General features: G+C 48.2%; 1 protein-coding gene across 2 annotated transcripts in view; it reads left to right on the top strand.

The window, feature by feature from the left end:
- Positions 1–1563: 1563 nt before the first annotated feature.
- ABCA3 (ATP-binding cassette, sub-family A (ABC1), member 3) overlaps positions 1564–24100 on the top strand; it is a 40897-nt gene continuing 18360 nt past the window's right edge. The window contains exons 1-17 of one of the 2 annotated variants that reach the window (XM_014542206.1): positions 1564–1775; positions 3029–3216; positions 4813–4892; positions 5070–5334; positions 7031–7158; positions 7839–8004; positions 10057–10316; positions 12728–12844; positions 13135–13255; positions 16686–16859; positions 19122–19303; positions 20329–20472; positions 20995–21124; positions 21299–21453; positions 21730–21885; positions 22149–22359; positions 23480–23630. In XM_014542206.1, coding sequence (XP_014397692.1) covers positions 4839–4892; positions 5070–5334; positions 7031–7158; positions 7839–8004; positions 10057–10316; positions 12728–12844; positions 13135–13255; positions 16686–16859; positions 19122–19303; positions 20329–20472; positions 20995–21124; positions 21299–21453; positions 21730–21885; positions 22149–22359; positions 23480–23630 — 2414 coding nt within the window. In that variant the 5' untranslated portion in view covers positions 1564–1775; positions 3029–3216; positions 4813–4838. Of the gene's footprint in view, positions 1776–3028; positions 3217–4812; positions 4893–5069; positions 5335–7030; positions 7159–7838; positions 8005–10056; positions 10317–12727; positions 12845–13134; positions 13256–13632; positions 13747–14036; positions 14158–16685; positions 16860–19121; positions 19304–20328; positions 20473–20994; positions 21125–21298; positions 21454–21729; positions 21886–22148; positions 22360–23479; positions 23631–24100 lie in introns of those variants that run through there. The other variant, XM_014542207.1, reaches the window with a different exon arrangement.

The following is a 24100-nucleotide window of genomic DNA, read 5'->3' as shown; positions in this document are numbered from 1 at the left end:
TAGCTCAGCAGTGACTCTCTTGAAGCATTTAACACCATTCTGTTCCATATATGCAGAAATAAAACATTATTTTTTGCACTGGCATATATATAAAATGTAGGACATATTTAAGCCCATAATGAAAAAGAAAATCCCCACAAATCTAAAAAGTGGAAGTGTCTGGGTTGCAGGCTTGATCCCTGGCCCCTGTCCAGGCACATGTGGGAGGCAACCAATAGATATTTCTCTTTCTCCCCCTCCCTTCCTCCCTTCCACGCTCTCTAAAAATCCATGGAAAAAATATCCTCAGGTGGGGATTTAAAAATAATAAATAAATAAAATTGGAAGTGTCTAGACTCCTCAAGATGCACTCAGCAGCAGTCGCCAACCTTTCGGACCTCATGGACCACCAGTGGGTCTGTGCTGCTAAGCAGCGGGCCCCTGAACAACAGTGGGTGCTCGTGAACTGGCACGCCCCACAGCCCTTTAACAAAAACTACTGGAAAAACCATTTTTAGGGGAATTCTATGTGCCATCAAGAGACTTCTCAGAAATTAGCACCCACAGTATGCACTCACTCTGGACCAATTCAGTTGCTCACCTAAAAAGCAAATATTGAAATACTCAACAGTTTGTGTAATGTTTAATATTTTAACAGTGAGCAAACAAGCCTTTTAGTCAGGAAAATAAAGTTTTCCCTTCCCTTCCTGGCTCTGTCCCTGCAGGAGTGAAGTTGAGCCTCTGCAGGGGGAAGACATGCTCTTGTGGGGCGGAGGTGGTGGCTTTGCAAGTGGCCAAGTGTTTGTCTTAGAGTAGAACCTGCCTGGGGTGGTTCTGGATCGAGGCCATTTCCACTTCTGGGGACTCTCGGTGCCACCAGGGTCAAGTGTTTTAAGGAACTTTAGCTTCCTTTCCTCGTGTACATTTGCTTTTGTAACCAGAAGGCTTTCTTGGTTTTGTAATTCCGGGAATTTCCTCCTTTAAATTCTTTTTTACTCAAACAGAACAGACACAAATACAGCATTTAGTGAGACTTTGGATAAAGCCTGGCGTGTACAAAGCCACAAGCTGGGTGCTTCGGGGAGACAAATAAATAAAATACTAAGGTGGTGGGCCTCAAGGGACATTTTTCTTCTGATTTCTAATGTTATGTTCTGGAGGCACTATATACACATTTTATAAAGATGTTTACTGCCTTTAGGATACACAAGGATGTAGTGGCATAGTAGTTAAAAACGCAGCCTGGGAGGTTCAGACCCTGGCTCTGTGGCTTTCTTGTGGTGTGATCCTGGGCCAGGTTTTTCCTCCTGGTTTCTTTGTCCATAAAAGGGCACTGATACCAGAAGCCAGAGTTGAAATAAGAGACTGTGTAAGTATAAAAGTATATAATATAAAAGCTTCTTATCTTTTAATGTAGCAGGAGAGAACAAAGAGTCAGCCCTGCGGTCTGGTCTCTGTTTTCCTACATCCATATTTCTTTGTTATTGGCTCTGTTCTTTTTAAAGTAACATACTTGCGATCTGCTTTGCGCTTTGATTTTCTAACTTGGTGAGGGACGTTTTATGTTTATTTTTCAAATGATTCTCTAGCACCCTCCATTTGCCCAAAGGTGCCAGGGAGTCATGCCAGGGAGCCCTGGGCCCCTCCTGATGTCCCAAGAGGCCTCAGTGCTCCTGATCTCCAAGGTCACCCTGCCAGCCCCACCCCAGAGCCCTCTGCACAAGGCCACCTCCTTTCCGCCAGTCCTCCCGTAGCCCCGGAGGAAAAGGCAGCCAGGAGCCTCTCCCAGGACTCAGGTCAGTTCCCAGATACTGCCGTTCAGCCTGGTAGGAAGGTGGAGGGTCTGTCCTTCTGCCCCACCCCACCACCACCCTCCTTCCCACCTAGAGGGACAGGGTTGGGCTTGGTGATGTGTCCTTCCTTGGACAGACTTTTCCAGAAAAGGAAGTCGTCAACGTCTCTGACCAGAAGACCTCTATGAGCTGTGACCTTTTTTTTTTTTTACATTCCCCTCTGGAGATAGAGGAAGGAAGATCATTTTGGCCAGGCCAGATGACCGCAGGAGGACTGGTCCCAGATGGAGGCCCTGTCTTCCCCTCTTAGCCTAACCCACTTGTAGAAATCTTTCCCAAACCACTGGCCTCCAGGATATCATTAAATCGCTGCTCTCTTACTGCCTGTCTACAACCGATTTTTTTTTTTAAAGTTATTTTATTTTATTTTTATTTTTTTTTAAATATATTTTATTGATTTTTTACAGAGAGGAAGGGAGAGAGATAGAGAGTCAGAAACATCGATGAGAGAGAAACATCGATCAGCTGCCTCCTGCACACCCCCCACTGGGGATGTGCCCGCAACCAAGGTACATGCCCTTGACCGGAATCGAACCCGGGACCCCTCAGTCCGCAGGCTGACGCTCTATCCACTGAGCCAAACCGGTTTCGGCTACAACCGATTTTTAAGGCAGTTTTCCACCTTGTGGATTTTAAAACAATTGGGATAATTTATTACTTTGCCACTTAATGGCACTTTATACTATTTTAGCTTTAATTTCTTCACATTTTAACCATGTAGTTAACCGAAAGCCATATTTTACATTAATTAATAACTTCTTGCAGTTGTGTTGTCTATAAATATACAAAATATTTGTTGACTACACTTTAAAGCATACATTTTGAATAACTATGGACACATCTTTTCTTGTGTTGTTTTGTGTGTTTTTGTTTGTTTTTTTAAAGCAGGATCTTACTTTGAAAGAAGGGCTTTAATGGAAATTATTTTCAACTGACTGGAGCCAAAAGTGAAACTAGCTGTTTTAAAAAGCAAACAAACTCTCATTCTGTGCACACTGGGTCTGAAGGCAGGTGCTTGGGGCAGTAGTGTTAGCTTGTGTTCACTAATGAATGATTGACTAGCCGTTTGAGTCTTCTGCGTGATTGTAGGCCACTTGATGGATGGTGTTGGGTTAGTATCAGCCTGAATGTGGAGCCAGTTCATTGAACTCAGAACTCTTCCCCTGTAAGTCACGGAGGTTTCTCCCCACTTAAAGGGCTGTGAGCTGTGAAGGGTTCCTCTTGCTCCACCTGCGTCCTCGGTACATGGACAGTGACCAGGAGCTCTCTGGGGCCTCCCCTCCTCTGCCATTCTTGCTGACCACCGTAGGTCTGAGCAGCCTGCTCCACACTTCAGCCTCCATGCCCGCAGCTTCCAGAACGTGACCACCTCCTTCTCTGGCAGGTAAGCATTTAATAAACTCTGAGCTCGGTGTCTCTACTTCTCACACCTGAAATCTAGTACAATGGGTTTCCTCAATTGAGAGTAGATATATATTTATATTTATTGATTGATTTTAGAGAGAGAGAGAAAGAAGCGGGGGGGAGAGAGAGACATTGATGTGTTGTTTCACTTACTTATGCATTTATTGGTTGATTCTTGTATGTGCCCTCCCCATGGAGCCAACCTGCAACCTTGGTGTATTGGATGATGCTCTAACCAACTTAGCTACCCAGCCAGGGCCGAGAGAGGCCTTTCTAAACCCCACTCTGGTTTCTGCTATCTCTTTTTTAAAAAGTGTTTTTCTTTATTGATTAAGGTATTGCATATGTGTCCTTATCCCCCCGTGCCCCCCCCTCTCCTCCTTACCCCCACCCTCCCTTACCTTCCCTCTGAGGTTTGACAGTCTGATCAATGCTCCTCTGTCTCTGGATCTGTTTTTGTTCATCAGTTTATGTTGTTCATTATATTCCATAAATGAGTGAGATCATGCGATATTTATCTTTCTCTGACTAGCTTATTTCGCTTAGCATAATGCTCTCCAGTTCCATCCATTCTGCTATCACTTGTGTTTCATAATCTCTCAGCAGACTTTCCCAGTTTATGTACCAGATTCAAATATAACATTCATAGTGACACAGGATAGATTTTCTTTGAAGGAAAATGACCACTCTTTTTTTTAAAAAAAATATATATTTTATTGATTTTTTACAGAGAGGAAGGGAGAGGGATAGAGAGTTAGAAACATCGATGAGCGAGAAACATCGATCAGCTGCCTCCTGCACACCCCCTACTGGGGATGTGCCGCAACCAAGGTACATGCCCTTGACCGGAATCGAACCCGGGACCCTTTAGTCTGCAGGCCGACGCTCTATCCACTGAGCCAAACCAATCAGGGCGAAAATGACCACTCTTGTGGGAGGCTCACATACCAATGCTCAGTTAAAGCAGGAAATACTTCCTTAGGGTTCAAGGCGGGAAGGTACATTCCATCATCCCGCCTGTGTGTCTGCTCCTGAGTCAGTGAGGCCAGTGAGGGCCCCCATTTCAGGCTTCTCCTCCCCCCCACTCCCTCCACAGCCCTCTCCAAACTTAGAAATCACCCCGAAGCCAGCACACTAAGCTGAGTTTCCTTTCACTGGTTCTGTGTTGGTTGAGAGGGAAGCCAGTCATGGAGAGGAATTCCATCAGCCTGAGTATTTTGCTAAGAAATAGCACATTCATATGAACTACAGAGAACATCTGAATAGCTTTTTATCAAATTATAAATACCACTCTAGCAGTCACATTGCACATAAAAGCCTGTTGTTGATCTTAAGTTTCGGGAAGAAAGAAGGTCCGTTTCCCAAAAGAGTGTACTTTAAACAAGCAATAGAACTGTTGTTTCTCTCTCACGTGTGCTATTTTGGATGAAGATGGTATGAAAAAAGGTGAGGAGAAACATGGAGAGAAGGTTATGTGTCCCAAGACTCAACCTTCCCCTCTTTCCCCTGTGCTCCCCCAAACACAAAGCACATTTTCATGGCACACCCTAACTTTTTGTCCTTGGTCTGTAACTAGTGCTGAGGGTCCCTCCTGGTGAGAGGATGGCAGTGCTCAGGCAGCTGTCCCTCCTGCTCTGGAAGAACTACACGCTGCAGGTAAGTCCCACTCTGGGGGCGTGGCAAGAAGTGTGTGCCCCCTGTGTGGGCACCTTGGGAGACAGGGCCTCAGAGGGGAGAGTGAAGCTTGGAGGGAGGTGTCCCCAGGGGCGGGGGTCTATGAGGCCACTCCTGTGCTTCTCGATCCGTCAGCATGTGCTTTTGTTCCTCTTCCAGAAGCGGAAGGTCCTGGTGACGGCCTTGGAACTCCTCCTGCCCTTGCTGTTTTCTGGGATCCTGATTTGGCTTCGCTTGAAGATCCAATCGGAGAATGTGCCCAAGGCCACCATCTACCCCAGCCAGCCAGTCCGGGAGCTGCCCCTGTTCTTCAGCTTCCCTCCTCCAGGAGACGCCTGGGAGCTGGCCTACATCCCGTCCCAGAGCGACGCAGTGAAGACCATCACAGAGACGGCCAGAAGGGCATTGGTGATCAACATGAGAGGTGAGACGTCCACTGGGACCCTTCTTTCTGTGAGGTTCAGGGCCGTTCAGCATCTCCTCTTGTTGGCCATGTTGCCAGGGCAAATCCCCCAACTCTGCCTCATGTCTCTCCTTTTTTAAAATTTTTACTTATTGATTAAAAAAAACATTTTTTTTTTAAGAGAGAGAGAAGCATTGTTTGTTCCACTTATTTATGCATTCATTGTTTGATTCTTATATGTGTCCTGACCGGGGATCGAACCTACAACCTTGGCATATTGGGATGACGCTCTAAGCAACTGAGCTACCCAGCCAGAGCTTGTATCATGTCTTATTATAAAGAGTTGTGAGGGCCAGATGAATTGATGTGTGGCAGCTTGAGCAGCACCCAGTTACCCACAGGGGGAATAGGTGACCACATACCCAAAGAAACCCTTTTGATTACAAGGGTAGATGTAGTGTGAGAATATGGTACCAAGAATCTTTTCTGGGATGTGGTTTTGAGAGGACAGCTCTAAAAAAGAGTCATTAGGCCTGGGGTGGGCTGGAGGGAGTCAATGGGGGGAAAAGGGAACATATGTAATACTTTCAACAATAAAGAATTATTTTAAAAAGTAATAATAATGCCCTAACCGGTTTGGCTCAGCGGATAGAGCATCAGCCTGCGGACTCAAGGGTCCCAGGTTCGATTCCGGTCAAGGGCATGTACCTTGGTTGCAGGCACATCCCCAGTAGGGGGCGTGCAAGAGGCAGCTGATCGATGTTTCTCTCTCATCGATGTTTCTAACTATCCCTCTCCCCTCCTCTCTGTAAAAAATCAATAAAATATATTTTAAAAAATAAAAATAAAAAGTAATAATAATAAAAATTAAAAAAGAGTCATTAGGCCCTGGCTGGGTGGTTCACTTGGTTGGAACATCATCCTATACACCAAAGGGTGTGGGTTCTATTCCCAGGCACATACCTAGGTTGTGGGTTTGATCCCTGGTGGGGGGCAGGGGGGGGAGGCAGTGTGGGAGGCAGCCGATCGATATTTCTCCCCCCCACCCCCGCGTCTCTTTTTTTCTCTCTCTCTGAGATCAGATGAGGATTAAAAGAGAAAAATGAGTCGTTAGGAAGCCTGTTGAGGTATACTCCCAATAAACACATGCTAGTCATCTTTTCTAGCTCTTTACTTTCAGTATGAAAAGTATGATCTTTTTTTTTTTTCCTCCCCTTGATTTTGGCATACACCTCCTGGGGCTTGTTGAATTCAGCGTAGCAAACACTTAGGAGAAGATCCCTGGTCCCTCACTGAGTGATTACAGTAAAATCCTTTATATGAAATGGGGTCTGGGTGATAGAGGATCAGTTAACAAGCTATACGTTAGTGTCTACTCAAGTTTTTAAAGCACACCGCTATGGCTGTAAGGCTATAAGGGGACTACCCCTGGCAGTGGACCCCAGGGCAGGTGGCTGCCTGCATGGAGGAGGGAAACGGATTTGGCATTGCTGCCAGCCCTGCCTGCAGTCTCAGCAGAACCCCAGGACTGGCTGTGGTTTTCGGGTTCTGCCTGCCTCTCTGCCAAAGACAAAAGCCTCCTCTGGTCTTAGGAAAGGTTTACACAACCCTAGAGAAACGTGTAAGTTTTCAGTCTTTTATCTGCAAATGACCGAATCATTTAGATTTTTCAAGTGAGGCAGATGATTGGGCAACTCAGCTCCAATGCTCTTCACAGTTCGCGGCTTTCCCTCGGAGAAGGACTTTGAGGACTACATCAAGTATGACAACCGCTCCTCCAACGTGCTGGCCGCCATCGTGTTCGAACACACCTTCAACCACAGCAAGGACCCCCTGCCCCTGGCGGTGAGGACTCAGCCCCACAAAGCCGAGTCCTTCCCTACCTCCCCCGCAACCCCAAACTAATTCAGCCTACAAAAGTGCTCTGCCGGCCTGGGAGTAAACCAACTTTTTTTGGTCCAGTATTGCCATCTTGGGCCCTACTGAGGGAGCCCTGGGGACAGTTGAACCCATCAGGCCAGAGCAATTTAGAAACCTTACTTGCTTGAAGAAAGCAGCCTATAAGCCATCACTATAGGCCCCTTTATGTCCTCTAATTTCATAAAAGGCGTTACTGGTCTCTAGGCCTCTGTGGAAAGAGTCATACAGGAGAGATAAGAAAGTAGCAAATACTTGGGACTAAAGTATGATATGGCATTAGCACTACTGCTACATATTTAAAACAGCCCACCCCAAAAGTTTTTTGCTTGCCCGATGGGATTAAGACTGGGAAACCATCAAATCCCTCTAGCATTATTTTGAGAGTTCATGTGGGTGGACGGTAAGAGAGGCGTGGCAAAGAACACCCAAAATGCCCCTGTGGGGTTCCCTGTTACCCCTGGGGCAGGACCACTTGCTCTGACATTGGGGAAGACACTGGGAGTGGTGAGTTCACAGAATAAGAGTCCCCTAACCTCTCTCAGTTGATGCAGATGTGTGTTCCTCTGGATCCCTCAGAGCAGTTGGTTTTCTCTTTGTTTCCACAGGTGAAATATCACTTACGGTTCAGTTACACTCGAAGAAATTACATGTGGACCCAAACAGGCTCGTTTTTCGTGAAAGAGACAGAGGGATGGCACACCACTTCCCTTTTCCCACTTTTCCCAAACCCAGGACCAAGGGAACCCGCATCCCCTGATGGCGGAGAACCTGGTGAGAAGCACCTTTCGGGTGGTGTTACCCGCCAAGTGGTGACTGACAATCACATAGGGAACCCACCTTGCATTTCTCTGCAGAAATACTTTTTAGGAATATTTTATCTTCTTTGTAGGAGAAGGAAGAAGACATCCTGTAAAACTGTCTTCTGTAAGGCTAAAATCATTTTTTAAAACAGCAAAGGCTCTTCCTGTTTGAGAAGACATGTGCTCTTGAATGAAACATTTATATTTCAGTTTTTAGGGAGCTTCAGTTTGCATTGAATCTTTTCAGCTTCGTTTTATGTTTTCCTTCTCTTCGTTGCCGTCTCTGTATACAGTTTTACAGGCTCTTTAAGCTCTGTGGTTGTTTAATGATCTGTGGCTTAATTGAGTCAGTAGAATGTTTCTAGAAGTTGGATCTTGGGTAGCAAATGACGAAGGGTAAATGTTTCTTGTTATCTAAAGGACTCATATAAAGCAGTTAGAAAAACATGAAGGCCTCGAGCAGTGTGGAAAGGATGGGAACCTGGCACGCAGCAGGCACTGGGAACATTTAGTCCAGTGTTCCTCCCCAGCCCACCCCTAGAGGTCCATGTCTTAGACTCACTGATTCCCCTGATAAGAATTTAACCCTGGAATCGTCTAAAAGAAGAAGAAGAGCCACATGCACAAATATGTTCACCATAGCTTTACTTATGATCACAAAATGTCAGTAGTGGGTGGGAAATTACTGATTACAGAGTGATGGCATCGTTCCTCAGAGTGTTGAGCAGCCACACAAGTCAGGAAGATGAAGAGCATATGGTAGCATGGCAAAGCCTCGCGAGAGAACGGTGTGTGAGCAGGCAGGCAGGATATTTCGTGGGGCAGGTGGTGTGATGTTGTGAAAAGACCGGCTTTGAGTCCAGAGACCAGGGTCCCATCTCACCTTTGCCCCGCCACCAGGTGTGTGCCTCAACTGCCCGGGTCTCAGTGGTCCCATCTGTTCAGTGGAGATATCGTTACCTTCTTTGCTGGTTAGTTGCAAAGATGAGAATCAAACCCCCACCCAACATAATAATGAGTGACCTTAATTGAGCACCTACTATGATCACAACCATAAAAAGTTAAATCTAAGAGAAATAGTGGAAACACACAGGTATGGTAACCGCATGTGGGAGTATGGTTTCCATATTGCTTTTCTCTTTTAACAGAACCCAGACAGTTCTGTTAGAGACACATGTTACAGATGTTCTCAACGTCACTATTTTATGAGTGAGGGTGCCCAGACCTGCACCCCATGTTCCCCCTCTGTTTCTTGGGCCCAGGCCTCAGGAGCTCAGGCTGCCTTTTTCTCTCCTGTGACCATGCCGACTCCTTTCTTAGGCTCAGTCCCTCCCTATCTTAGCTCTGGACTGGAATACCATATCCCCAGTTTATCACTCCTCCCAGGCCCCTTTCACTTTAAGAATTTTATTACAAACCACTTTGGGGAGTCTAAAAGGGCCAGCACGGAGAAACCACAAGGTACACAAAGGTCTTACAGCAGTGGTCTTTGGGCTGCGGTGTCTGCCTCCTTTTGAGATGGTAACTCAAGGGCAGAGCTCTCTGGTCGGCAGAGTTATGGCCCTCCAAAGAGGTCCACATCCGAATCTTCATAAGCTGTGAATATGCCAGGACACGTGGCAAAGGGGAATTAATGTGGCCGATGGAATTAAAGTTGCTAATCAGCTAGCCTTAAGCTAGCCAGATTATTGTCGATTATCCCAGGAAGCCACTGAAATCACTAGGTCCTTAAAAGTAGTAGACAAGGAAGGCAAAAGAGAGGGTCAGAGAAAGATGTGATGGCAGCAGGTGGCTTTGAAGGGGGAGAGAGGGGCCAAGCCTGGGCATTATGGAGGTCCCTACAAACTAGAAGAGTGAAGAGGCCTTAGGGCGTAGGGTGATGTCACTCTGCGGCCCAGTTCAACAGGGAGACCCGGGTACAGCTCAGTGGATGTGGCTCTCTGAGGGGGCAGCACCCCATGCTGCAGCTTTTCCAACATGTGTTGACCTCATGTGCTAGAATGTCCTGTGCTCCCACACGTAGGGTACATCCGAGAAGGCTTCCTGGCTGTGCAGCACGCCGTGGACAGAGCCATCATGCAGTACCACACGAACGCCTCCATACACCAGCTGTTTGAGAAACTCACCGTGATCGCCAAGAGATTCCCATACCCGCCTTTCATTTCGGACCCCTTTCTCGTGGCCATCCAGTACCAGCTCCCGCTGCTGCTCATGCTGAGTTTTATTTACACCTCACTCACCATCGTCCGGGCTGTCGTGCAGGAAAAGGAGAGGAAACTGAAGGTAACCCCATTTGCATTTGGCTTTTAAGCATTTGGGCAGGTTGATTCTAGGCACAGTGCCGCTGTGGCGTGGCTGTGTCCAGGCCCTGTCATCAGGCAGGGGCCGCTCGTGGACGCGGGAGCCGCAGAGCGGGCGGAGTGGGGCAGGCGCCAATGGTGGCTTTAGCCTACTTGGGGCTTCTTTGAAACCAACCCTGGCATATCCAGATTTTAAAAACCATAAGAAAGTATCATATTTTGTGTGTAGTATACTAAGGCTCTGGAGCTGTCTTGTCCAACATGGGAGCCATAAGCCCTTGGGCTTCAGCACACGCTGTGTATCTGGTCTGACCTGAGTCATGCTGAGAGTGTAAAACACCATATTTTTGAAGCCTTAGTACAAAAAAAAAAAGAATGTGAACTGTTTCATTAGTACTTTGTATATTGATTATATGTTGAAAAGACAACATTTTGAACATGTTGGGGTAAGTAAAATACATTGTTGAAATTAATTTTACTTGTTTCTTTTAACTTTTTCTTTGTGGCTACTATAGAATTCTAAATTACATATGAGGCTCGCATTCTGTTTCTGTTGAACAGAGCCGCTCTAGCGGTTAGATCAGCAGTGAGCCAAAATGCTTAAATATATGGCTGAGCACAAAGCTAATTCACTTTGCATATGGATCAAGGACAACTGTAGTTCTCGACTGCCAGGCACAATAGGATGGGAAATTCAAGTATATGAAGTGTCACTTTAAAAGGATATCATGGACTTAATTGAGTACACCTGAATGAATAGTGTCATCTGTAAACCCATACCCATGACACTACCAAAAGTATCCAAATATTTATTTAAAGTTTCTCTTTTGGCAATATCTGCAGTGCTGGGGAAATGACATTTAGAAGACTCTCCCAGGCACCAAATCTGTGATTATTGGGGCTGGGAGAACCGATGAGGTGGGTACTATCTGCTTAGGCACCTTAAATAACTTTGACAAGATGGCATAATGAGTAGTTTAAATAGTTAGCAGTGGACAAAGAAATGGTTCAGAAAATAATATTTGTACACATGCACACCTGCAGATACATAGATAAAACCAATGTGGCAGAATGTTAAGTGACTATGGAATCTAAGTGGTGGGTACGTTAGTGACCTTTGTACCAGTCCTCCCCTTTTTCTGAGGCTGTGAAATTGGGCATAAGAAGAAGCTGGAAAATCAACAGCCTGGCTCTTGGCTTACAAGAGACAATCAGTGCTGATCCCCTCCTCCAGACTCGTGCTATCCAATGGGACATTCTGCAATGATGGATGGACATGTCCTGTGTCCAGTACTGTCACCACTGTGCACTGGTGCCTAGCACAGCTGAGGAGCTAAATTTTTAATTTTATTAATTTCCATTGACATGTGGCCACTGGCCACTCTATTAAACATCACAGCCTTATGTGTCCTGGGACTCCCTGGTCAGTTTGGTCAGTGGGGTAGCTGGGTTTCCTCACCACACCTCCTGACAGCCTGACTGGGACCCTCAAGGAAGGCCTGTCCCCAGCATCACTATGCTCCTGTCCTTTCTGTAGGGGCCCCTGCTGCTCACAACAATAGTCTGGACCCCTCATGTCAGAATAGCAGGAGGGGAGGCAGTGCCTCTGGCTTCTAAAGAATCCCACAGCCACTGCTGATCCTGGAACAGACAGCCCTGGCGCCACACTTTGCAGCAAGGGCATTAGTGGGGTTGGTACTAGAGAGTGGAGGGGCCGGGCTCCGCTCTCCTGACTCAAAGCCCCAACACCAGCTGCCCCACCACACAGCTTCTTGGGGGGCAGTTGGGTACCCAGAAGAGACTGGGAAGCACAAGCTAGGAGTTTGGGATTGCTTCAAGGAATGAAGGACTGCTGAGGGGGTTCGTTAGCTTAGTCAACACAGTGCATGCCCCCCTCAGGCCCTGACTAAAGCACGAGGTTATGGGGATGGGGCTGTAATGGCCGAGTAGAGAGCAAGGGAGCTCACTCGGGTGAAGGAAAAGATGGCTAGTAGTGGCTGGGGAACAGAGAGGGCATCTCAGGTGGGTAGCACTGAAGAGTGGGGAAAGGTAGGAAGAGGGCAAAATTCCTCATGCCCCAAGGTCAAGGGCTGACATGCCAGTGGGACCTATGTCTTCTGCCTCTGGCCAGTGTGTGTTTCACTGTTCCAGCCCTTGGCCTATGGCCCAGGTGGCCCATGTCCTCCTTTGGCCCATGTACGACACTGCCATCTACAAACACACTCACACACACAGAGGCTCTAAGGAAAATCATTGTGAGGAAGGCACCAGGGTCTGGTGTGGCAGGCGGTGGGAACTTGCCCCAAGCTGGGGTGTCGGGCAGGGGGTGTCAGGGGGTGTGTGTCAGGACATGCGTTGGGGCGTGTGTCGGAGTGCGTGCTGCTATTCCCCCAGGAGTACATGCGCATGATGGGGCTCAGCAGCTGGCTGCACTGGACGGCATGGTTTCTGCTCTTCTTCCTCTTCCTCCTCGTCGCCGTCTCCTTCATGACCCTGCTCTTCTGTGTCAAGGTATATGTGGCTTCAAGAGGGGGTCTGATGTCAGGAGTAAGGCATTCCATTTGATGGGAGAGCCGGAGACGGCCGTAGTATCACCATAGAGACCCCGAGATTCCACGTTTGCAGATTTCAGGGGAGTCTGCCTGGGCTCAGTAGAGAGGAGCAGTGGTTTCATAGTCATGCACTCAGGGTAGACCCTTCACCAATCCCCACCCATTTCACTTACGGCCGGAACATTTCCTGTCCCCACCTTCCCGGCTGTCGCCTGCGTGTGCTGACCTCTGGGGTGGCACCCCACGCAGGTGAAGAAGGACGTGGCGGTGCTCGCACACAGCGACCCCTCCCTGGTGCTGGTCTTCCTGGTCTGCTTTGCCATCTCCTCCATCTCCTTCAGCTTCATGGTCAGCACCTTCTTCAGCAAAGGTGAGTCTTCCTGACCCCGGGAACCGAGGACAGGGGGGTGATAAAACCCCAGAAAACCTGGCAGTTTCATTTGTGATAAATAGAAACTGAAGAGTTTTTGTATCTGCACTTTCCTTGGACTCAATTTTCTAGGTGTTGTAGTACATCCCTGACTAATTCTTTTTTAAAATTTATTTTTAATTATAATTGACATACAGTAAGTATATTAGTTTCAGGTATACAACATAGTGATTCAACATTTAAGGCACCAGGGTCTGGCGTGGCAGGCGGTGGGAACTTGCCCCAAGCTGGGGTGTCGGGCAGGGGGTGTCAGGGGGTGTGTGTCAGGACATGCGTTGGGGCGTGTGTCGGAGTGCGTGCTGCTATTCCCCCAGGAGTACATGCGCATGATGGGGCTCAGCAGCTGGCTGCACTGGACGGCATGGTTTCTGCTCTTCTTCCTCTTCCTCCTCGTCGCCGTCTCCTTCATGACCCTGCTCTTCTGTGTCAAGGTATATGTGGCTTCAAGAGGGGGTCTGATGTCAGGAGTAAGGCATTCCATTTGATGGGAGAGCCGGAGACGGCCGTAGTATCACCATAGAGACCCCGAGATTCCACGTTTGCAGATTTCAGGGGAGTCTGCCTGGGCTCAGTAGAGAGGAGCAGTGGTTTCATAGTCATGCACTCAGGGTAGACCCTTCACCAATCCCCACCCATTTCACTTACGGCCGGAACATTTCCTGTCCCCACCTTCCCGGCTGTCGCCTGCGTGTGCTGACCTCTGGGGTGGCACCCCACGCAGGTGAAGAAGGACGTGGCGGTGCTCGCACACAGCGACCCCTCCCTGGTGCTGGTCTTCCTGGTCTGCTTTGCCATCTCCTCCATCTCCTTCAGCTTCATGGTCAGCACCTTCTTCAGCAAAGGTGAGTCTTCCTGACCCCGGGAACCGAGGACAGGGGGGTGATAAAACCCCAGAAAACCTGGCAGTTTCATTTGTGATAAATAGAAACTGAAGAGTTTTTGTATCTGCACTTTCCTTGGACTCAATTTTCTAGGTGTTGTAGTACATCCCTGACTAATTCTTTTTTAAAATTTATTTTTAATTATAATTGACATACAGTAAGTATATTAGTTTCAGGTATACAACATAGTGATTCAACATTTATATGCCTTACAAAGTGATCACCACAATAAGTCTAGTCATTATACATAGTTATAATGATGTTATTGACTATGTTCCCTATGCTGTACATTATGTCCTCATGACTTATTTTATAACTAGAGGCTCAGTGCACGAATTCGTGCACGGTTGGGGTGCGGCTGGCCCTCCCTGATTGGGCCGATTGGGCTGTGGGGAGGTGATGCGGTGGGGAGGGGGGTTGGCCGGCTGGTCGAACTCCCAGTGGAGGGGACAATTTGCATATTAGCCTTTTATTATATAGGATGGGAAGTTTGTACTTCTTAATCCCCTTCCCCTTTTCCACCCCACCCCACAACCCTCTCTATTCTGGCAACCATCAATTTATTCTCTGTATCTCTGAGTTTGTTTCTATTTTGTTTTATTTGTTTGTTTGTTTTGTTTTTTGTATTCCACTTATAAGTGAGATCATATGGTATTTGTCTTTCTCTGTCCAACTTATTTCATGTAACATAATACTCTCTAGTTTCAGACATGTTGTCACAAATGGCAAGATTTCCTTTTTATGGCTGAGTAATATTCCATTGTGTATATATGTACCACATCTTTATCCATTCATCTACTTATGAATACTTAGGTTGCTTCCATATCTCTGCTGTTGTAAATAATGCTGCAATGAACATAGGGGTGCATATATCTTTTCAAATAATTGTTTTTGTTTTCTTCAGATAAATACCTAGGAATGTAATTGCTAGGTCATATGGTAGTTCTATTTTTAATTTTTTGAGGATTCTCCTTACTGTTTTCCATGGTGGTTACATTAATTTACACTCATCAACAGTGCACAAGGGTTTCCTCTTCTCCACATCCTCACCAACACATTTTTGTTGTCTTTTTTATGATAGCCATTCTGACAAACTGAGCTAATATCTTATTGTGGTTTTGATTTGCATTTGCTGTTGGCCATCTGTGTGTCCTTTTTGGAGAAATATCTACTTGGGCTCTCTGTTGTATAATAAAATGTGTTAACATTTAGATCTGCATAACTCAAGCAATATTTTCCAAATGACCAAGGCATCATATTATAAAATCATGCAAGATTAATCCATTTAAAGTGCAAGTTAGACCAATGGATTTCAGTGTAATAGTATGAAAAGTTCACTGGTTAGTTTCATTCCACATGGCACCTAACCTTTAAGAAACTACCAATTATTGAATGGTGTAGTGTCAAAAAAGAATACCCACAAATATCTAAAAGGCTATTAAATACCCTCTCTTTTCCAACTACTTATCTGTGTGAAGCTGATTTCTTTATTCACTTGACCCAAAAAATGTAACACAAGCAGCTATGACAATGCAGCTATAATCTAAGTCAAACATGCAGAGGTTTGCAAAAATGTAACCTCTTGCACTTGTCTTACTAAATTATGAGAAATAGAGTGTTTTTCATAAAAATATTTATGTTAGCCTGTAATGGGTTTATTATTTTTATTCTTAAATATCTTTAAATGTTCTTAGTTTAATTTCTAATGCAGTCAACATTGATGTGTGTGTGTGTGTATAACTCACATAAACAAAAGTTCTTTGATGTCCTTAATAATTTTTAATGAAGTTAAGGAGTCTTAAGAACAAAGCATTTGAGGGCTGCCAGCATGGACTACAGCCACACTGTTTCCCCCACACCTCCACGACCCAGTCCTCACCTCTCTTGGGTCTTTCCCACATGTCACTTCCCGTCAAAGCCTTCCTTGGCCACCTGGTCACAGTCACAGCCCCTGGTCTAGGGAATGTCTTGTCCTCCTTCTTCGCCTTGCTGGCTATCTGTGTCCCCCACGGGATTATAAACTCGGGTGGGTGTGGGGTGGGGCTTTGTCTATCTTGTTTGCAGTGGTCTCCCTGGTGCCTGGAGCAGGCCTGGCACAGGGTAGGCACTCAGTGATTATCCGTGAGATGAATGAGTGAATGGGAAGGGGAAGACCAGGCAAGAAGCAAGGCTGTGGTGAGGGGCTCAGTGTTAGTCATGTCAGGTGTCCAATGGCAAGGCAATTGGAGGTGAAGTCTGTAGGAGAGGGCTGGAAAATCAATGTGTGGTCCCAGGATGAAGAGGACATGTGCCGCCCTGAGCAGGATCACATTCCCTAGGGCACGGGCACCCGGACTAGAGAAAAGACTGCAGGCCAAGCCTGGAGTCCCCAGCACCAGCGCCTGGGTCCCAGGGAGGGGGTCCTGAGGCTCACGGGCTTCCTTCTGACACATTCATGCAAACTCTCCTGCGTGATTTTATTACACTCACCTTTCTCTCTTCATCTGTAGCCAACATGGCGGCCGCCGTCGGGGGCTGCCTGTACTTCTTTACTTACATCCCCTACTTCTTCGTTGCTCCTCGATACAACTGGATGACCCTTAGCCAGAAGCTCTTCTCCTGTCTCCTGTCCAATGTCGCCATGGCGATGGGAGCCCAACTCATTGGAAAATTTGAAGCAAAAGGTGAGTATTTTCCTTTTCACTAGCTGCCCTTGCTGGTTCAGTTACACCCAAGAGAGTCTGAGCAGACGCACCTCCAACTCCGGTAATAGACACATCGGGACAGCTGAGCGAGTGATGCATTTGGAAGACAGGTTCTCGGCACCCACCACCTGGATGGTGTAGTCGCGGCTTTGAGTTCCCTCGAAGCTCTGCCTGGAACCAGCTGTTACTGCAGGAAAACACTGGATGTGAGCATCTGCACCTGCGGATGTGGGATTGCACTCGATTACCCGAGTCTCTGCCTGCAGCAGGAGGCATTCAGAATTATTACATCCAGGTCTCAAAGTCCATGTTTGGTTTTTTAAATAGCTGTTTATTTTTCAGTTACAGTTGATGTACAATATTATATTAGTTTCAGTTATACGACCCAGTGATTAGACATTTATAGAACTTATTAACTGATCACCCCCATACATCTAGTACCCATCTAACACCATGCATAGTTATTATAATATTATTGGCTATGCTGTACTTTATATCCCCATGACTATTCTGTAACTACCCATTTGCACTTCTTAATCCCTTCACCTTTTTCACCCATCCCCCCAAACCCTTCCCATCTGACACCCATCAAAATGTTCTCTGTATCTTTGAGTCTGTTTCTGTTCTGCTTGTTCATTTCTCTTGTTTTTAGATTCCACGTGTAAGTGAAATCATATGGCGTTTGTCTTTCTCTGTTCTGTCAAAGCCCATGGGTTTTGATCCATGCCTCTTCTCTGTAAAGTGGTACAATTAGCATCTCTCCCTTTCCCGGCCCCCTGAACCCGCAATGATTGGCAGTGAGGGTGAGGAGGCCTGAGGGAAAAACAAGGACAGACCAGAACATTGTTTTCTGGCTTCACCAGCAGGAAGTGAGATGCAATCTCCTTTCTACATGACTGACCTGTGTGCAACTTAAGGCCATCTTGGCCCTGCCCCATCCAGATGGTCTCTTTTTCAGGATGAATGCTCTTGTTTCTTCCAACCACGCAATTCCTAGTTATTGTAGCTTCTGGTTGGGGGAGGGAGGGTCTATGGAAGGAGGCAGGTGGATAGTCACAGGAACCTTCAGTGTGGCTTTATCTTTTCCTTTTTAGTGTGGCTTTATCTTTACTTAGAATTTTTTTCTTCCAACAATGTCTTCCAACACTTTCATTTTAAATACATGTTTCCATGTTTAGTAGTGTGAAGTACCATGTGGACTTTTAATGCACCGTCCCTTTCAGGATTCAAATACTTTTTAAAAAGCCATTTACAGAGAAGAATATAACTGTATGACACCTCTCATTTTTCAAAGTTCTATACTGAATTTTCGTAAAACAGACAAATTTCTAGTTGTTTCAAAGTAAACATTGACCAAGGCCAGAGAGCAGCCATTTTCATCAGAGGTTCTCGAGCCAACAGGTCGTCTGGCTCCACAGGATACCCAAGCATCGTTTAGACTGTGCTGGTGCAAAACAAGGAGAAGACAAAACACTATGAGCACCACTAAATAGAGCTTTCTATGTGTCCAAAGCATTTTCCCATTTTTAAAAAGACATATGAAATGCACACTGATCCAACATTGGGCTTACCCCAAATCACATATATGTATGCGTATGTGTGTGCGTAATGTATATGTATGTTATATGTAGGGATATTTGTTTATGTATATATGTTTGTGTTTGTGACAAATAGAGCAACAATTAACTGACATGCTAAACACAGGCAGCAGTCAGGCCTCACAATCAAATTTGAGCCTGTCTTGTCAGTTAATGAGCTTTTGCTGGTTCTATAACATCGATTTTGTAACTTACTCTTACCTTCAAGACCTGAAGAGCCCTAGCTGGTTTGGCTCAGTGAATAGAGCGTTGGCCTGTGGACTGAAGGGCCCCAGGTTTGATAACAGTCAAGGGCACATGCCCAGGTTGTGAGCTCGAGCCCCAGTGTGGGGCGTGCAGGTGGCAGCCGATCAATGATTCGCTCTCATCATGGATGTTTCTCTCCTCTCCCTCCCTCTCTGAAATAAAAAAAATATATGCCGATCAATGATTCGCTCTCATCATGGATGTTTCTCTCCTCTCCCTCCCTCTCTGAAATAAATAAAAATATATATTTTAAAAATTATATTTAAAAAACAGACCTGAAGAGAGTAATCAGATTGGCTGTAAGAGCAGGAAGGGAGAAGTCATGTTGGCATTGCTGTTGGCGGGGAGAGGAGGGCTGCAGGGCCGTGTCAGGCCCATTTCCTGGTCTGTTTTCCAGGCACTGGCGTCCAGTGGCGAGACCTCCTGAGTCCCGTCAATGTGGACGATGACTTCTCCTTTGGGCAAGTGCTAGGCATGCTGCTGTTGGACTCTGTCCTCTACGGCCTGGTGACTTGGTATGTGGAGGCCATCTTCCCGGGGCAGTTTGGTGTGCCCCAGCCCTGGTACTTCTTCATCACGGTGAGTCCTGATGCCCCCGCTCCTCATGCTGGCCAGTGGGGGGCGCGCAGGAGGCAGCTGACCAATGATTCTCTCTCATCATTGATGTTTCTATCTTTCTCTCCCTCTCCCTTTCTCTCTGAAATCAATGAAAATAAATAAAGAAAATTATTTTAAAAAGAAAAATACAGTTAATATTTTAATACTGTGGCATACCATGATTCCTAAGACACAGTCTGATTTCAAAGTCACGTAAAACATATGGTTTAAAACCAGTGGATTATGGTGTGCCAGAACTATTCCAGGCATTGGAAATGCACTGGGGACATAACTGTGGGTTAAACCAAGTCTCCCCTCAAAGGCGTACCTCTACAGGGAGTTCTTCTAGGGCCCTGTTCTCACCTTACCTGTGGCCCTGTGTTACCTGTGTCCACGGGCCTCCCTTGAGGGTGGGGTATGGGTACGGTTTGTGGTTATAGTCTTATCCCTCACTCAGCCTGTCCCTGTGATAGCCAGACAGAGGGTGAGAGTCATCCTCTAGACAGGGCGGGGCGGGGCTTCCTCATAGCAGAGGGAGGCCTGGCCTTTTGGCTCCTCCTATATAGTTCATGAGCTTCTGTGTAGGTGAGTAAGGGTGCAGTTGAGGGTGTGAAGACACAGCCTCCTTCATGTTCTATCCTGACATCACTCTGGACTGGAACATCCAATAACCTGTCTGTATTAAATGTCACTGTTTGCTTTTCCTCCCTGTCACATCTGAGTTGATATGATATGACAATATGCTTGTGAGTTGTCGTCATGCCATATGGCAGATTAGGAAGCTGAGGCTGAGTGCTTCCTAGGAGTAGAGAGTGGGGGCTATGCTGGATCCTGACCCAGCCCTGGGGCTCTAAGCAGTGTCTCCTGTGCGCAGCATTGTGGGAGGGAAGACCGAGGCCTGACTGCTGCCTGCCTTTAGCATGTCAGTTAATTGTTGCTCTATTTGTCACAAACACAATGACCTGACATGAATCAGCCATCTGAGACCCGTTTGCTTTCCAATCTAGCCCTCGTATTGGTGCGGGCACCCAAGAACGGTTTTAGGGAAAGAGGAAGAAGACCACGACCCTGAGAAAGCCCTCAAGACAGAGTACTTTGAAGCAGAGCCAGAGAACCTGGTGGCCGGGATCAAGATCAAGCACATATCCAAGGTGTCACACCCTGTGGGGACAGGCAGGGAAGGGGGACTTCGGAGTCACAGGTGGTAAGACCTGCTGCCTTGCCTATGGCTCTCTCCAAGCTGGTGCCTGTTCTCTGGGCCTGTTGCCTCCTGGATCCTCGGGGCTGCTCTCTGACCAGCTCTCCCAGGCACTGGCCACCACTCAGACTCTGTGTCACCAGGGCCCGGTGTGGAGACGCGGGGTTGAGTCAGTAATGCATGCCACTGCTCAGACTTAACCTCTCAGCAGCTTTGCAGTGAGTGACTCTGTGCTGGCTGCACAGTGATGCCTTGGCCTCACAAGCCTTTGATGCCAGACACCAGGGATGTTGGGGAGCTGTTGGGGGTGGAGGAGTCAGAGAACAGCGGGAGGCAGCATGGCCAGCAGTCAGCACTCTGTCCGGAAACTTCTGCCTCTCTGCCTGCTGACTAGTGATGATGGGAGTGGGAGGGACCCATGGAGTGAGTTCCTGAGGGCCCCTGAAGTCCAGGGCCGCCTCTGCCTTTCCTGCAGGTGTTCAGAGTGGGGAACAAGGGCAAGGCAGCCGTCAAAGACCTGAACCTGAACCTGTACGAGGGGCAGATCACTGTCCTACTCGGCCACAATGGTGCAGGAAAGACTACCACCCTCTCAATGCTCACAGGTGAGGGGCCACATGGCCACCATGGCAGGAGCGGGGTGACCAGCAAACCGCTCACAGGCCGGTCCTTGGGTGAATTGAGGCGAAACTGCAAGGACATGGCAAGGCCGTTGTGCCTCGTGCTGGCTGGCAGGGTATCTGCTGAACCTAAGCCTTTGGTCTTCTCCTTGGCCGCAGGTCTTTTTCCCCCAACCAGTGGGCGGGCATATATCAACGGGTATGAAATTTCACAAGACATGGCTCAAATCCGGAAAAGCCTGGGCCTTTGCCCACAGCACGACGTCCTGTTTGACAACCTGACGGTAGCAGAGCACCTGTACTTCTATGCTCAGGTGAGCCGGCAGGGCATGGGATTCAGAGGTTGTCCTTGTCATATTTGTTCCTTAGTCCGCATGCTTGGGTTCCCCAGGCAGCCAGCTGAGCCCTTAGCCTCCCGGCAAACCAAACCTGCTCTGTGGAGCCCTCCCATACACTTGGAGCAGGGGAAGTGGGAGGGAAGCCAGGACTGGGAGGCCCACACATGAAAGGATGAGACAATGCCAAGGCTAAGGGGTTCACTGGATGGCCCCTCAGAAGCCCCTGTCGAACTCTGTCCCCTGCTATTTCAGCTGAAAGGCTTGTCCCGCCAGAAGTGCCCTGAAGAAGTCAAACAGATGCTGCACATCCTCGGTCTAGAGGACAAGCGGGACTCACGGAGCAGGTTCCTGAGCGGGGGGATGAAGCGCAAGCTGTCCATTGGCATCGCCCTCATCGCGGGCTCCAAGGTACAGGGCAGCGGGCCCAACCTCCTGAAGGACACGGCCAGGGCCCCCATATGCGATGACAAACACTTGGGGCAGTGGGTCCAGAGGCGTTGCCCTCTAGCTCCCACTCGGCTGGGCTGGCTGCTGGCTCCGCAGCCGTGGCTTGGAAACCCTGGCCCTGGACACCCTGTATGGGCAGTTAGGCAAGGGCGGTCCTGCTGTGTCTTTGTGGACTTGAGCTGCACGGGCCGAGACCTGTTCCCAGGCTGTGCCTCGCCCTCCAGGTCCTGATGCTGGATGAGCCCACCTCGGGCATGGACGCCGTCTCCAGAAGGGCCATCTGGGACCTCCTTCAGCAGCAGAAAAGTGACCGCACCATCCTGCTGACCACCCACTTCATGGATGAGGCCGACCTGCTCGGGGACCGCATCGCCATCATGGCCAAGGGGGAGCTGCAGTGCTGCGGGTCTTCGCTGTTCCTCAAACAGAAATATGGTGAGTGACCAAGGGTGGGAAGTGGGCTGGGTGGACCAGCCTCCGTTCTATATGGGGCCAGTGTCACTGACCCAGTGTGCTGAACAAAGTGCCCACTGTTGCCTTGGCCGGTGTTCTCAGTGGTTAGAGTGTTGGCCTATCCACCAAAGAGTTGTGGGTTCGATCCCTGGCCCCAGTAGGGGTGCGTGTGGGAGGCAACCAATCCATGTGTCTCTGTCACATCTCTCTCTCCCTCCCTCCCTTCCACTTTCTCTAAAAATCAGTGAAAAAATATCCTCGAGTAATAGGCCCCTGAGATCAGTCAGGGAGAGGCCTTCCCTAGACTTCTGTCTGCTACCTCTGGGTGGAGACCCGAGGCCCCAGGCAGAGGAGATTGTAAGAGTAGATAGGGAGGGAAGTGGAGCAGATTGTCTTGAGTGGATTAGAACAACAACCAGTCATGGTCAATGGAATAGCAGTTGAGAATCAGGGCTGCCCAGAGCAGCAGTGCTCTTGGAGAGGCCAAGCCGTGTGCCAGTACTGCAGCTCTCACACCAGCAAGTGGCCTACGACATGGTCCAGGGCTGGTGGGTCGCATGTGGAATCAGGATCCTCTTTGCTATGTAGGCATGATTTTCCTCAAGGACAGCTCATGTCCAGTGTGCCAGGTCCCATCCACATTCTGCCAGTGGGAAGGAGCAAAGACAGAAGACAAGATACCTCAGGAGTTGGATACCTCCCTTCTGTGGCTCCCCCTGCTCAGCACACAGTCCTGTCAAGTAGATGGTGACCCAGTGTAGTCACCATCAGGCTGGTGGAGACTGGACAGGGTGGCCTCCGTCCTGGGGTTCCATTACTGAGAAAGCAAGGTTCTTGGGGACAGTATCTACCACAGCCTCTGAGACTTGAAGTCTGAAGTCTGGCTTGGTTTCACCTCCTTATCATGCTCAGCGCCCATGTTTTCCAGCATCTCTTCCCAGCTAGGGAGCAGGAGGCAAACCCTCAGGATAGCTCTGAGGAGTTCTGAGAGGACCCCTGCTCTCCAGCCCCTTTCCCATGAGCCTGCCATGGTCCTGAGCCTGAGGACCCTGGGCAACAGAAACATGGGCGACAGCCTCATGGGGGCTCCGCTGTGGTGCAGGTGCAGGCTACCACATGACGCTGGTGAAGGAGCCTCACTGCAACCCAGAGAGCATCTCCCGGCTCGTCTACCACCACATCCCCAACGCCTCCCTGGAGAGCAGTGCCGGAGCGGAGCTGTCGTTCATTCTTCCCAAGGAGAGCACGCACAGGTACATGTCCCGAGAGCGCGCACGTGCGGATCAGAGAACGGGGCTCAGTGGGCTGTAAGGGCTCCAGGCTCAGAGGCACCCGCCCTGCACCTGTCAGGCCTGGCCAGTGGGCATCTCTCAGGTCCTGGGCCTGTGACAGTCAGCACGGTCAGCATGGTGCATCTGCTTGCTGGGCCTAGGGTGCCAGGCCTCCCTGTGCAGTGGAGCTGGGGAAACACACTCATACCTGAGAAGCAAAAGTGTCTTACTCATCAAAGGGGAGCTCAGTGCATTGGTCACACTGGGTGAAGCATGCACAGCAACCCATCCAGAGTTCTCTGCGGAATTTCGAATTTGTATGTCTTCTTGGTCTTAGAATTTGAGTCACAGACACATGCCTCATAAACAGTGCAGACTACCAGGGTGGGGAGGTAAAAAACCAAACTTGATTCACATTCTGAAACTTTGGGACATAAATCTTAAAAGTACTT

This window comes from Myotis brandtii, unplaced genomic scaffold (genome assembly GCF_000412655.1).
Source record: "Myotis brandtii unplaced genomic scaffold, ASM41265v1 scaffold292, whole genome shotgun sequence".
In the NCBI taxonomy this organism is placed as follows: Eukaryota; Metazoa; Chordata; class Mammalia; order Chiroptera; family Vespertilionidae; genus Myotis; species Myotis brandtii.
Note: the sequence above shows the minus strand (reverse complement) of the source record. Positions and strands in the feature narration are given on the sequence as shown.